The 15,146-nt window shown below is 48.9% G+C and overlaps 1 protein-coding gene across 1 annotated transcript in view; it reads right to left on the reverse strand.

The window, feature by feature from the left end:
- The window catches only part of HGD (homogentisate 1,2-dioxygenase), a 47,379-nt gene that overhangs the window by 28,651 nt on the left and 3,582 nt on the right, over positions 1 to 15,146 (reverse strand). Inside the window, exons 2-4 of the mRNA XM_060236797.1 lie at positions 6,057 to 6,128; positions 5,208 to 5,296; positions 48 to 153 (exon numbers count right to left, since the gene is read on the reverse strand). Of these exons, the coding sequence (XP_060092780.1) occupies positions 48 to 153; positions 5,208 to 5,296; positions 6,057 to 6,128 (267 nt within the window). The remainder of the gene's footprint in view (positions 1 to 47; positions 154 to 5,207; positions 5,297 to 6,056; positions 6,129 to 15,146) is intronic.

The raw sequence follows: 15,146 nt of genomic DNA on the forward strand, positions 1-15,146 counted from the left end.
TCAGCTTTCTGCATCCCTCGCTGCCTGTTCTCATCAGATCCGCTTACCTGGTTGGGTTCCGGTTCCGCCTCATCCCAGTTATGCGTCAGGGAGCCCTGGTCCAGAGGCTGAAAGGGCTTGTGGCAGACAGAGGGCAGGATCCTGTACAACCAGCTGCAGAGGTAAAGAAAGGCAGCAACTGAGAGGGCGGCTTTGCATCCGGGATCGGGTCCAAATTACCAACACCCTCCCCTTTGTTCTTACAGATCCTACCTGGAGGTTGGCATCCCCGTCCCCATCTAAATACAGATCATGGCTGATGATCCTTAGCTTCTGAGTTCTGATGAGAGCAAGCTAGCCCAGGGGTGGCCAAACTGTGGCTCAGGAGCCACATGTGGCTCTTTCACACATATTGCGTGGTTCTACAAACCCCCACTGTCCATCAGCCAGCTTGTCTTTAAAGCCCTTCTCCGAGCCAGCATCTTGGAGGATGCATTTACAGTTAAAGTTGCTTTCTTTCCATCTCTCCTTCCCTCCCACCATCAATTTTCCTTCCTTCCTTCCTTCCTTCCTTCCTTCCTTCCTTCCTTCCTTCCTTCCTTCCTTCCTTCCTTCCTTCCTTCCTTCCTTCCTCCCTCCCTCCCTCCCTCCCTTCCTTCCTTCCTTCCTTCCTTCCTTCCTTCCTTCCTTCCTTCCTTCCTTCCTTCCTTCCTTCCTTCCTTCATGTCTTGCAGCTCTGAAACATCAAACATGCATGTCTTGCAGCTCTCAGACATCTGACAATTATTCTACGCATCTCTTACTTTAAGCAAGTTTGGCCACCCCTGTTACAGAGTGTTCCATGCAACATCTGGGGAAGGAGTGAGTGGCAGAGGCTCAGTGGCAGAGCACTTTCTGTAGGATCCCTGGTTCAGTCCCCAGCAGTGGCGGAATTCTAGCAGGAGCACCTTTGCATATGAGGCCACCCCCCCCCTGATGTAGCCAATCCTTCCAGAGCTTACAAGGCTCTTTTTTGAAGGCTCTTGGAGGATTGGCTACATCAGGGGGGGGGTGGCCTAATATGCAAAGGAGCTCCTGCTAGAATTTCACCCCTGGTCCCCAGCATCTCCAGCTGAAAGGACCAGGGAGTAAGCGATGGGGAAAGATCTCCAACTGAGACCCAGGAGACACAATTGCCAACCTTCAGGTGGAGCTGGGCCTGATGAATTTTGTAATAGCCTGCCCGATGAAGAGTTCTGGAGAATTCGGAAGCTTGCGTACTTCTTTTGTGACAACTGGGCTCTAAAAACAGCATTCCCTTGACCTAGACAGCCCTGACCGGCCTCATCTTGTCAGATTTCAGAAGCTAAGCAGGGTCGGCCCGGGTTAATACTTGGATGGGAGACCACGAAGGAACTCCAGGGTCACTCTGAAGAGGCAGGCGACGGCAAACCACCTCTGAGCATCTCTTGCCTTGACCTGGATGATTCAGGCGAGTCTGACCTCATCCGATCTCAGAAGCTAAGGATCATCAGCCCTGGTCCGTATTTGGACGGGAGACGAGGATGCCAACCTCCAGGTGGGATCTGGGGAGCCCCTGGAATTACAGCTCCTCTCCAGACTACAGAGATTAATTACCGGGGGAGAAAAATGGATGCTTCGGAGGGTGGATTGTGTGGCACTGTACCCTGCTAAGGTCCTTCCATTCCCCAGGGCCCATCCCCAAATCTGCAGGAGTTTCCCAACCTGGATCCGGCAACCCGACCCCCTATTCCCCGCTAGCGCCCACAGGGGACGTGGGAGACCCCCAAGGCAATCCAGGGTCGCTAAGCAGAGGCAGGCTATGGAAAACCGCCTCTGACTGTCTCGTGCCTGGGGAAACCTGATCGGGTCGCCATAAATCGGCTGTGACTTGACTGCACTTTCCACCAAGGAAAGATGTCACGCAGATCTGGTTCTTCTTTTTTTCATTTGGATTCTGATCGTCTTCTGCCTCTGCACAGCGGTGCCTCACCGAGACCCTTTCAAAATGACCTTTGTAAGTTCTATCTAGGGCCTAGCTGACTTGACATAAGAGCCACGTAGAATAAATGTCAGACGTCTGAGAGCCGCAAGACATGAATTGCAGATGTTTGAGAGCTGCAAGACTTGAACATCAGATGTTTGAGAGCCACAAGATGGATGGAAGGAAGGAAGGAAGGAAGGAAGGAAGGAAGGAAGGAAGGAAGGAAGGAAGGAAGGAAGGAAGGAAGGAAAACCGATGGGGAGGAGGAAGGGAGGGAGAGATGGAAAGAAAGCAACTTTAACTTTAAATGCATTCTTTGAGCCACTGGCTGGCTTGGAGAAGTGATTTAGAGAGAGAAATGCCTTCTCCAAGCCAGCTGACAGGACTGCGGGGGCTTCAAGAGCCACACAATATGTGTGAAAGAGCCACATGTGGCTCCCGAGCCACAGTTTGGCCACCCCTGATCTAGGCTGCGCCCACTTTCTCTCCAGGGCTAACCTGGTTCCGCCTCCTGATTACCTTGATAAGTGCAGTGGTCCAGAGTCCTCTGGTTTTTCTGCAGAGAAGCTGTGTCGCTCAAAGCGATGGTCCTCTCATCATAATTATAAGGGGACAGGGGAGCAAGCTACTTGCACCAGGATAGGTTTAAGTAAATTTAGTGCAGAGGGAGGAAACCTTAGGGCTCTAGACAAAATCCTCTGACCCCTCTCTTCAGTGCAGTCCCCTTAGGGCTAACTCTTGTCCAGCAAGCAAACTTTAGAACACCTCTTGTTTTTTGTTTAATTTATGAAGCCTCATAGTATTCTAAATGGCTCTTGGCAGAATAAGTTAAGCAAAAAGCCAGGTCTCTGCCCCAAAGACTTTACAAACTATGTTTCAACAGCAGGAAGGGTTAGGGCAATCGAGGAAGGATATCCACATATTCAGTACACACATGTAGGTTTTGTTCCAGTGGCAGATGAAGGTGTTTCATCTGTTGCCTTCTCAAAAGAATTTCCGGCTCAACATGAGGAAGAAATTCCTGACTGTTAGAGCAGTTCCTCAGTGGAACAGGCTTCCTCGGGAGGTGGTGAGCTCTCCTTCCTTGGAGGTTCTTAAACAGAGGCTAGATGGGCATCTGACAGCAATGAGGATCCTGTGAATTTAGGGGGAGGTGTTTGTGAGTTTCCTGCATTGTGCAGGGGGTTGGACGAGATGACCCTGGAGGTCCCTTCCAACTCTATGATTCTATGTTAGACCAGGCCTCTACCTCACCAGGGGGCTAAGATCAGTTGGGTTGCCAACTGGGAACTGGGAAATTACTGGAGAAGTGGGGACGGAGCTTGCAGAGGGGCTTCAGAAGGATATAATGGCATGCAGTCCACAATCCAAAGTAGCCATTTTCTCCAGGAGACATGATCTATGTGGTCTGAAGGTCAGTTATAATTCTGGGCGATCTCCAGGCCTCACCTTGAAGCTGGCAACCGCAATCCTCTCTGCCTCTTCTTCGCCTCACTCCATCCCTACCTGAATCTGTTTTATTCTGCCCTGAGGAAAAACCTCTCATGTGCGAATCTACATTCAACCCTGGGCCAGTTTTGAACCCACGTGAATGCCGGCTCTGAGGCAGAAAATGCCATATTAATGAGCTGGAGCTGCTACCTCAGGGCGACTGGCTGCTTCCTGCCTAATGTCGCTCTCTGCCACTTCCTTTTTAATCTGTGCTACCCAAAGATATAGCTGCAGTCTCCGGTTCCTACTGGGAGGCAGAAGAACTGTGCCAAGACAGGAGATGAATTTTAGCCAGGCCGCAGCAGGTCGTGGGTAATGAGGAAGGCTTATCGGCTCATGTGGATGGGGCTGGGGGAAGAGCTGGTGACATTTTCCATCCTGGCTGCGATTTTCTGTGTGAACTGAAAGGAGTCTGCAGCCCTCTATGCTGTTTGCTGGCAGGGGTCTTCCAGGATACCTTGGCATTGATGGGGACAGAGACGAGAAATTCAAGCGCCTCTTCAGGAAGCAGGAAATTGAAAACAGAGTTTACCTCACGAGGGTGCCTTGAACGGAATGGCTAAGAGCAAAATCCTGCCCTGGCATTTCACTGTTGCTTTCCTGCAGACTTAAGCAGGGTTGGCAACAGCAGGCTGGAAAATTCCGGGTGATTTGGGGGATGGAGCCTGCAGAGGGCGAGGTTTGGTGAGAGGAGGAACCTCAGCAGGTTGTGGTGCAAGGGTGGGGAACCTTTTTTCTGCCAAGGGCCATATGGATATTTATAACATCATTCGCGGGCCATACAAAATTATCAACTTAAAAAACAGTGCTCCGCCAAGGGAGAACGATTCAGGCCAGCAAAATTAATGCAAATAATTGTTTTTCTATTTGAAGTCATGTGGGGAGAGCCTAATCTGGCACACACCCACACCCAGCCCACCGCCCTAGGCAAAATACATAGGTCCAGGGTTTTTTGTAGAAAAAGCCCAGCCGGACTCAGTAGCATATTAGACCACATCCCCTAAGGTTAGCATATTAGATCATACACTCATTAGCATATTAGGCCACTCCCTCTGGGATAATCAAGTGCAAACTGAACTGTGACAGTAACTTTTCCAGGCCCTGCAGCAATTCTGGACAGCCAGCCAGGCCCCAGGGAGGCTGCCGCACAGTACATCTGGGCCCTGTGATCCCTGCCTGGCTCTGGGGAGGCTGCCACATGGCAATCTATGTGTCTGTCCAGCAATCCCCAAGGGCCACACCAAGTGACCTCAAGGGCCACATACGGCCCTCGGGATGGAGGTTCCCCACCCCTGTTGTAGTGCCTTAGAGTCCAAACTCCAAAGTAGCCATTTTCTGCAGAGGAACTGATCTCTGTCTGGAGATGTTGTAATTTCAGGAGATCTTGAGGCCCTAACTGGAGGTTGACAACTCTAGTCATGAGGGAGAAATGGCCTTTCTCTTCAGAATAAATTGCCCGCCTTTTTCACCTCAGGCCCCTCGCAACAAAACCTGTGGAGTCTCATAAGGAAGCATTTTACTTTATGAGCTACTGGCATTAAAATTGTGAGCTCCTGCATAAATTAGTTTGCTCTGGGGCCATTTTTCCTGAGCTAAGACTAAAATGTGTGAGCCGTAGGCTAAAAAACTGTGAGCTAGATCACACTACCTCAGCTTAGAGGGAACATTGCTCGTAACATAATTTTACCGCAACCTCCCTTTCTGCCCTCCCTCAACATGTGACTCTTTTCCACAGATGCCAACATTACAATACCTTCTCTTGTTGGAGGAACGTGGGCAGGTAAATGCTGAGCCCGAGAGCTGCTCCGCATACAAACCATACGGGCACACCTGGGGATTATTCTAAAGCAAAAGAGATTATGGGTTATACAAATCAAAACCTTGATTGTACAATTTCTCTGAGAGGTATAAAGGATTCAGGTGGATTGTCCTAGCTCACAGGGACTCGGCGTTCTCGAAGCGCTTTGAGTAGAGTTAAAAGCAAAAAAGAGGACATATTTTTGGACTGACTACTCCAAAAAGTGATCACTGTGACAAACTTCCTTTTAAATACCCCATCCTATTGAAGCTGTGATCATTGCTGCTAACTAGGATTGTTCCTAACCTTCAAACTTAAAAAGAGGACTTTTTTATCAGTTTTAAAAAGAACCCCAAAGAGGACAGACACCAACAAAGAGGACAGACACCAACAAAAGAGGACATGTCCTAGATGATGAAGAAGAAGAGATTAGATTTATATCCTGCCCTTTACTCAGAGTGGCTTACAAATCTCCTTTTCCTTCCTCTCCCCACAACAGACCCCCTGTGAGGTACGTGGGGCTGAGAGAGTTCTCCCAGAACTGCTTTTGAGACAGCAGCTCTTTCAAGAACTTGTGACTGACGCAAGGTTACTCCAGCAGTTGCATATGGAGAAATGGGGAATCAAATCAGGTTTTCCCAGATTAGAGTCTACACGCTTAACCACTAGACCAAACTGGCTTTGATCTTTGAGTCCAGTTTGGGATGTATGTTTTGGCTGCAGCCATGACCTGTGTTTCTAAGAGAAAAGGACAGCCAACTAAGCAATTAACTGGGTTAATTCATCCTCTCACTTGCACCTTACCTGTCCTTGTGGTAGGGCTCCAGGGCAGCGGGGATCTTCAGAGCTGTACTCGTTCCCAAACCCTGACATGTACTGCAAAACAAAAGCACAAGGAAAACATGGAAGATGATGCTTTCTCCAAACACTGGCCTGACTGTGTGCTATGCTCTTTCCCGTATAAAGCAGACCTACAAAACAGTGACCCACCAGCTAAGAACTGCGGCTTGCCATAGAATCATAGAGTTGGAAGGGACCTCTAGGGTCATCTAGTCCAACCCCCTGCACAATGCAGGAAACTCACAAACACCTCCCCCTAAATTCACAGGATCGTCATTGCTGTCAGATGGCCATCAAGCCTCTGTTTAAAAACTTCCAAGGAAGGAGAGCCCACCACCTCCCGAGGAAGCCTGTTCCACTGAGGAATCGCTCTAACGGTCAGGAAGTTCTTCCTAATGAGCCGGAAACTCTTTTGATTTAATTTAGTAAAGAGTAGTAAAGAGTGTAGTAAAGAGTGTTATTTGTGTAAGCACACACTGTTTTACTTTTGGGGGGATTTAAATCCCCCCCCTGGTGTATTTATTTTGAAGATCTCATATTTTCCCCTGTAAAACCCCAGCGTGGTCCCAATCTGGGGGTTCAAATATCCCCAGATAGGGAACACATGTGAGAAATAGAAATATAGATAATAATATGTTCCACTGTTTCAACTGAGTTCAGTTGTCAGGAACACAGACATTTGGAGGTAGGGCATGTGTAAAGCATCCACAAAAGAAGGTTTTTCATAAATCTGTATAAGCAATCAATTCTCCAGTGGCCAATCAGAAACCTTGCTGAGCTAAAGCCTCTCATGACCCACTAGGGTTGCCAAGACCAATTCAAGAAATATCTGGGTACTTTGGGGGTGGGGCCAGGAGACTTTGGGGGGTGGAGCCAAGAGCAAGGATGTGGCAAGCACAATTGAACTCCAAAGGGAGTTCTGGCCATCACATTTAAAGGGACTGTATACCTTTTAAATGCTTTCCCTCCGCTGGAAATAATGAAGGATAGGGGCACCTTCTTTTCGGTCCAATCTTTTTGAAACTTGGAGGGTAATTTGGGGAGAGGCACTGGATGCTATGCTCAAAATTTGCTGCCTCTGCCTTAAAAACAGCCCCCCCCCCCAAGAGCAGCAGATCACCACAGATCAATTCTCCATTATACCCTATGGGAATTGGTCTCCACAGGGAAAAAGGTAGTGCCCAGCGGACATCCCCCCCACTTTCTGATGACCCTGAAGCAGGGGGAGGGCCTCCAAACCGGGGGATCCCCTGCCCCCATCTCAGGATTGGCAACTCTATGCCTCACCCAATTTCCAAAAAGAGCTGGCAGGCAGCAGGAAAGATGTCTGGGGCTGTCACAGTACCCATGGGCACAGTGTCAGGGAAAGAAGGAAGGAGGAAGAAGGGGAGGAAGAGAAGAAGAAGAAGAAGAAAGAAGATTTTGGATTTATATCCCGCCCTATACTCTGAATCTCAGAGTCTCAGAGTGGTCACAATCTCCTCTACCTTCCTCCCCCACAACAGACACCTTGTGAGGTGAGTGGGGCTGGAGAGGGCTCTTACAGCAGCTGCCCTTTCAAGGACAGAGTCTCAGAGCTGCTCACAATCTCCTTTCCCTTCCTCCCCCACAAGAGACACCCTGTGAGGTGGGTGGAGCTGGAGAGGGCTCTCACAGCAGCTGCCCTTTCAAGGACAGTCTCAGAACGGCCTACAATCTCCTTTACCTTCCTCCCCCACAACAGACACCCTGTGAGGTGGGTGGGGCTGGAGAGGGCTCTCAGAGCAGCTGCCCTTTCAAGGACAACCTCTGCTAGAACTATGGCTGACTCAAGGCCATTCCAGCAGGTGCAAGTGGAGGAGTGGGGAATCAAACCCGGTTCTCCCAGATAAGAGTCCGCACACTTAACCACTACACCAAACTGGCTCTCAAGGGAGGATACTGAATTTATATTCTGCCCTTCACTCAGAGTCTCAGAACAGCTTACAATTGCCTTCCTTTCTCTCCCACAACAGATTCCCAGTGAGGTAGGAGGGACTGAGAGAGCTCTGAGAGAAGAACTGCTCTTGAGAGAACAGCTCTGAGAGAACTTGTGACTGACCTAAGGCCACCCAGCGGGCTTCACGTGGAGGAGAAGTGGAGAATCAAAGCCGGTTCTCCTAGATTAGGGCCCATCACCCTTAACCACTTCACCAAACCAGAGAGATTGTGACGCAGAGGCAGGCAACGGCAAACCACCTCTGAAACATCACTTGCCTTAAAAACAAGTCTAGCTCGCCACCTAGTGGTGCATAATGCTAGAACTTCTGGATGCCAGACAATCTTAGGATCTCCTGGCTATTTTACGCACAATTTCAAACAACAACAACAGTTATTAGTATAATATCTGCCGTGTTCCCTCCCCTCCCCAAACTCTGCCTTCTTCAGGCTCCACCCCCAAATCTCCAGGAATTTCCCAGGCCTCTGCCCAAGAGATGCAGTGGCTCTAGAGGCAATGGATTTTACATCTCTGCCAATTGAAGATATTGGATTTATATCCCGCCCTCCACTCCGAAGAGTCTCAGAGCGGCTCACAATCTCCTTTACCTTCCTCCCCCACAACAGACACCCTGTGAGGTGGGTGGGGCTGGAGAGGGCTCTCACAGCAGCTGCCCTTTCAAGGACAACCTCTGCCAGAGCTATGGCTGACCCAAGGCCATGCTAGCAGGTGCAAGTGGAGGAGTGGGGAATCAAACCCGGTTCTCCCAGATAAGAGTCCGCACACTTAACCACTACACCAATGACTCACTGTTTGTCCAAAGACTTGGGAGGAGGGAGGGTTGCAATCCGGGACTGGAAAAAAACAGCAGCTCTGGTTGGTTTTCCAAATTTTTTAATGCTTTGGATTCAAATTTCAAGGTCAGCTTATGTTGTTCTGCGGGTACCAGATGACTCAGCTGTATTTCTTCCCCCCCCCCCCACCCCAGCACACAGACACTTTCCTCTCATGCCTTTGTGAAGGGTTCTGTTCTAAAAAGCCCCAAATAATTTCCATCATTTCCCCCCTTGCTCTGGCCTCTCTGCAAGTCAAGGCTGTTCACTTTCGGATCGGAAGGGGCCACGTCATTCACAAAGAGATGTTGAAAGGAGCTGGTGGGGGGGGGGCAGCTGAGGGGGGAACAAGAGCTGAGTCAGGAAGACTGAACCCTGCCAACTTCCCACCGCCTGAACCAGCTCTTCTCCTCGTGGGCTGTTTGCAGATGATGCCCTTGGAGGGATGGAGAGGGATGAATGATGCAATTGATGGCATAACCACTGGGGTGTGTTGCTCCCTGCCGAACTAAAATAGGGATCTAGCAGCACTCTGTAGACCGGCAAAAGGGATTCTGACACGAGCTTTCATAAGTTTCATAGGCCATTTCAACAGAAGCGCTGGATTTAAGAACATAAGAACATAAGAGAAGCCATGTTGGATCAGGCCAATGGCCCATCCAGTCCAACACTCTGTGTCACATAAGAACATAAGAGAAGCCATGTTGGATCAGGCCAATGGCCCATCCAGTCCAACACCCTGTGTCACACAGTGGCCAAAAAAAAAACAAGGTGCCATCAGGAGGTCAGTGGGGCCAGGACACTGGAAGCCCTCCCACTGTTGCCCCCCCAAGCACCAAGAATACAGAGAATACAGATTTCTGTTTTATTTTTTATTTTGACGACGATGACGAATAGTTTATCGTACATGGCCATTGCCCGATACAATATAAAAGCACATTATAAAAAAAAGACAATATAGAATTTACGTTCAAAATAAAAAGGTGAAGGTAGTCCCCCTGTGCAAGCGCCAGTCGTTTCCGACTCTGGGGTGATGTTGCTTTTACAATGTTTTCTTGGCAGACTTTTTACGGGGTGGTGTGCCAATTGCCATTGCCTTCCCCAGTCATCTACGCTTTCCCCCCAGCAAGCTGGGTCCTCATTTTACTGACCTCGGAAGGATCAAAGGCTGAGTCAACCTTGAGCCAGCTACCTGAACCCAGCTTCTGCCAGGATCGAACTCATGTCTTGAGCAGAGCTTGGACTGCAATACTGCAGTTTAACTATGGTACTCTGCGCCACAGGGCTCTTCTACATTCAAAATATCAAGCTTAAAAACCAAGGCTTCAGGTTAAAACAGTGTGGTGCTTCTAAAGTTTCAAGAATACAACATTTAAAATAGTTAAATAATATTAACTATGCTGAACTCTAGAGCTCAGTGTGATGGATCTCACTTTTCTAGCTGCAAGTTCAAAGAGAGCTAGCCTTCGTGAGACCAAATGATCCATATCTGACAGCAGGAAAACCAGCTATGGGTTTTCTATTTTCTATGTTGGCCAACTCTGTGTTGGGGGATTCCTGGAGATTTGGGGATGGATCCTGGGGAGCACAGGGGTTGGGAAGTGGAGGGGCCACAGTCGGGTATAATGCCACAGAACTCACCCTTTGAAACAGCCGTTTTCTATAGTCTGGAAATCCACTGTAATTCTGGAAAGTCTCCAGGTCTCACCTGGAGGTTAGCAACCCTAACCTAGCTTTATGTCTGTGCAGAAACACACCCAATGGAATGTGTTTCCCTATGCAGCTGATGAAGAGAGCTGTGTTTCTCAAAAGCTTCTGCTACAATAAAATTTGTTAGTCCTAAAGGTGCTACCGGATTCTTTACTATTATCCAGGGCAATGTGAACGATGCCTCAGCCATTCGGGCTTGGTCGTATCTGTCCAGTGCATTTTAACTTCACCTGTCCTCCTAAGAAGCTCAGAACATCCCACATTCTGCGGTTATCCTCACAACAACCTGGTAAAGTAGGTTAAGCGGAGATAGAAGGTGCCTGGCCCAAGGACATCCAGGGAGCTTCCATGGCGTGAGCAGCAGGGGTGTCAAACATGCAGCCCAGGGGCCAAATCAGGCTCCTGGAGGGCTCCTATCAGGCTCCCGGACAACTGGCTATCGTTTGCTTCCTTCTCCCCCTCTCTTGCTTCCTTCTGCATCACAGCTTGCTTTGCCAGGCTTGCTCAATTGCACAGGAGCTACAGAGCAAAATCTCTATTTTCTCCATTGGCTGAGGCTCCTCCTTTGGAGACGGAAGGGGGGAGAGGCAGAGCTTGCTTCACCAGGTTCTCTTAATCACACAGCAGAGCTACTGAGCCAAGCCTCACTTCCTGCTACTGGCTGAGGCTCCTCCCCCTCTTGGGACTCTGGGGAAGGAAGGAAAGAGCCAGAGCTTCCTTTGCCCAGTTCCCTGGACTGCACAGGAGAGATACAAAGAAAGCACCTTTAAGACTAAGGAGTGCTAATGTTTTAAGCATGTTTTAAGGGGTTTTTAAAAAATATTTAATTGTGTTTGTCTCTGTCCTTGATAAAGTTTATATCTCTTCAAGCTCTCATTTATGTCAGATTCGGCCCTCATAACAAAATGAGTTTAACATCCCTGGGTTAGATCCTACTCCATGCCTCTGGCCAGTATACAGCACTGCCTCTCAGCAGTATTTCTTCTCTGTGGGATTTACCTTCTTCAGCAGGATCTGCTTCTAAATCAATAGGCATAATTTCTCCTTCAGATGTTCATATTCTGTTTCTGGCATGAGAAGGTTGCGAAAGAAACGCATCAAGGAATCTGATGAACTAAGCTCAGCTCTGAGGCTCCAAATAGACATAACGTAGGCCTCAGTTCTATGCATACTACTGTGGAAGTCTTATCTGCACTTTCTGTCTATATTTTCGTCCTCCCCTTCTCCCAAAGCACTCAGGGTGGGAGACATGGCTCTCTCCTCCTCTTCCTCCCTTTTATCCTCTGCAAGCTAGACTACGCTGATACAGAGCTATAGTCTCTTGATCAGACTCATGTCTCTGGGGGGGGGGATTCGAATCCAGGCCTTGCCAGTCCTAGTTGGTTGCTGTAACCGTTGCACGACGACTGATTGCAGTCTGATTCAATGATGTGTATGCCCATGAAAGCCAGCATTAAACTTTGTTGGACTTTGTCAAACTCTGTTCAAACTCTGTTGCCAATCCCCAGGTGGGGGCAGGGGGTCTCCCAGTTTGGAGGCCCTCCCCCTGCTTCAAGGTCATCAGAAAGTGGCGGGGGTGGGGTGGGGAGGGAAATGTTTGCTGGGTACTACATTATTCCCTATAAAGATCGATTCCCATAGGGTATAATGGTGAATTGATCTGCAGGTATCTGGGGCTCCGGGGAGGTTGTTTTTTGAGGTAGAGGCACCAAATTTTCAGCATAGCATCCAGTGCCTCTCCCCAAAATATCCTCCACGTTTCAAAAAGATTGGACTAGGGAGTCCTATTCTATGAACCCTAAAAGAAAGCACCCCTATCCTTCATTATTTTCAATGGAGGGAAGGCATTCAAAAGGTGTGCAGTCCCTTTAAATGTGATGGCCAGAACGCCCTTTGGAGTTCAATCATGCTTGTCACAACGTTGCTCCTGACTCTATCCCCTATATATAATGGATTCACCCCCAATTATCCTGGCTCCACCCCCAAATTCCCCAGATATTTCTTGAATTGGACTTGGCAACTCTAGTTCTAATCCTAAACAAAGTTATACACTATCTAAACTTCAGTGGTCTAGAAGGGTACAACTCTGTTTAAGACTTCACTGACTGCTTCTCCGTTGGTTCTCTTCCTCAGTAGCTGCCTTTTTTTGGCATCTGGCAAGTGTTTTTAGAAAGTGGGACGGCCACATGGGGCTTTTGCCTAGCAAGCTCCTGATTGGCTGCAGGAGAGTTGATTGGCTGTGTGGACTTAAAAAAAAAAATGTTCCTTTGGCATAGGGTTGCCAATCCCCAGGTGGGGGCAGGGGATCCCCCGGTTTGGAGGCCCTCCCCCCGCTTCAGGGCCGTCAGAAAGTGGGGGCAGGGGAGGGAAATGTCTGCTGGGAACTCTGTTATTCCCTATAGAGATTTGTTCTCATAAAAAATCATGGAGAATTGATCCATGGGTATCTGGGGCTCTGGGGGGGGCTGTTTTTTGAGGTAGAGGCACCAAATTTTCAGTATAGCATCTAGTGCCTCTTCCCAAAATATCCCCGCGTTTCAAAATGATTGGACCAGGGGGTCCAATTCTATGAGTCCCAAAAGAAGGTGCCCCTATCCTTCATTATTTCTTATGGAAGGAAGGCATTGAAAAGGTGTGCCATCCCTTTAAATGTGATGGCCAGAACTCCCTTTGGAGTTCAATTATGCTTGTCACAGCCTTGATCTTGGCTCCTCCCCTAATGTCTCCTGGCTCCATCCCCAAAGTCCCCAGATATTTCTTAAATTGGACTTGGCAACCCTACTTCGGCAGCAACTGCCACCACAGCACAAGGAACTTCACTGTGTGGTTGAAGGTAAGCTGTGGCAGTCATTTTGTGGCTGGCTCCGCCTCCTGCAGGAGCCATTTTATGGCAGCCATTTTGTGACTGGCTCCACTTTGCCATTTTGTGGCATCCGTTTTTTGCTCCTCCCACCATACTGTGTCAAAATTCCAGTGGTGCCTACAGATCCAAAAATGGATTAGATAACTGAAGTTGATAGATTTTAGAAGGTTCGGGACCCCTGCTTTGTCCTGTTTTATAATGTTTGCTTTAAACATTTACTCGAAATTTGATCTCAAACTGCATGAGCCATTTAGGACCTTTTAACATTCTTATCTGATCTTTCTGTAGTCACAAGATATGCGCTTTTTAAACATTCTTTGGCACTATAATTTAGCTGGCACCGGGAATGGAAAAGTCGAAAGCTCTCTGAAGATTTCATTTGGCGTGCTCTGGATCCGTTAGTCCTTCATGCAAATGTGATATTAAAGACTTCGTCTGTTCGCATTTCATCTTTGCTTGGCATTTCCCCCACCAACTTCGGGGTGGGGATGAAAGCACAGCACGGCATCAAAAATGAAACCCGGTGCCTTGATTTGAACCCACTGGGGTGTCAAGCGGAGAGCTCTCCTCAGGAGCAGGAGGCTGGCCTTACAAATCATGACCTTTCGCTGAGGAAATTAGACAGCAGGGGCAGGAAAGAAGGGCTTTTGAAGCTGGACTCCATGGAGTGCGATAAGATTAAGGCAGGTTATCCAACAGTGTGCGCATAATGCTATTTTGGTGTGCTTCTCTGAGGAGGGCCATCTTTGGTGAATACTTTGGTACAGGGGTCATTTAATAGAAAAAGAGGTTCTGGAGCTCATTAACACAACTCATTTGCATATGCCACCCCCCCCCCCCCCCCGAAATCACTGGAAGATGTACTAAACTATATCAGCTCAGCGTAGGATTGCCCCGCATAAAGTCCCCTGCTTCCCAGAAGAGATATCATCAAAATGGTAGCGCCAGTGCGGGGCTGCTCTAGGCGTTTCCAGGAAAACTCTATGGTTTTCCCGGACACTTTAGCCATTTGGGAGGTAAATAGGTACCATAAAGTTTTAACCTCCCAAATGGCTAAAATGTCTGGGAAAACCAGAGTTTCCCCGGAAATGCCTAGAGTGGCCCCGCATGGGTGCCACCATTTTGATGACATCACTTCCGGGTGACGTCATCACACCAACGATGTAGGGGGAGGTTCCCCCCGCCAGTCCAATGGAGATTCCCCGCCGGGACTGGGGACTTGGCAGCCCTAGCTCAGCATCTACCTTACACCAGTTTGGTGTAGCGGTTAAGTGCGCGGACTCTTATCGGGGAGAACCGGGTTTGATTCCCCACTCCTCCACTTGCAGCTGCTGGAATGGCCTTGGGTCAGCCATAGCTCTCTTATCTGGGAGAACCGGGTTTGATTCCCCACTCCTCCCCTTGCAGCTGCTTGAATGGCCTTGGGTCAGCCATAGCTCTCTTATCTGGGAGAACCGGGTTTGATTCCCCACTCCTCCACTTGCACCTGCTGGAGTGGCCTTGGGTCAGCCATAGCTCTTTTATCTGGGAGAACCGGGTTTGATTCCCCCCTCCTCCACTTGCACCTGCTGGAATGGCCTTGGGTCAGCCATAGCTCTCTTATCTGGGAGAACCGGGTTTGATTCCCCACTCCTCCCCTTGCAGCTGCTGGAATGGCCTTGGGTCAGCCAGAGCTCTCTTATCTGGGAGAA

The sequence above is a fragment of the Heteronotia binoei genome, chromosome 4, assembly GCF_032191835.1.
Source record: "Heteronotia binoei isolate CCM8104 ecotype False Entrance Well chromosome 4, APGP_CSIRO_Hbin_v1, whole genome shotgun sequence".
In the NCBI taxonomy this organism is placed as follows: Eukaryota; Metazoa; Chordata; class Lepidosauria; order Squamata; family Gekkonidae; genus Heteronotia; species Heteronotia binoei.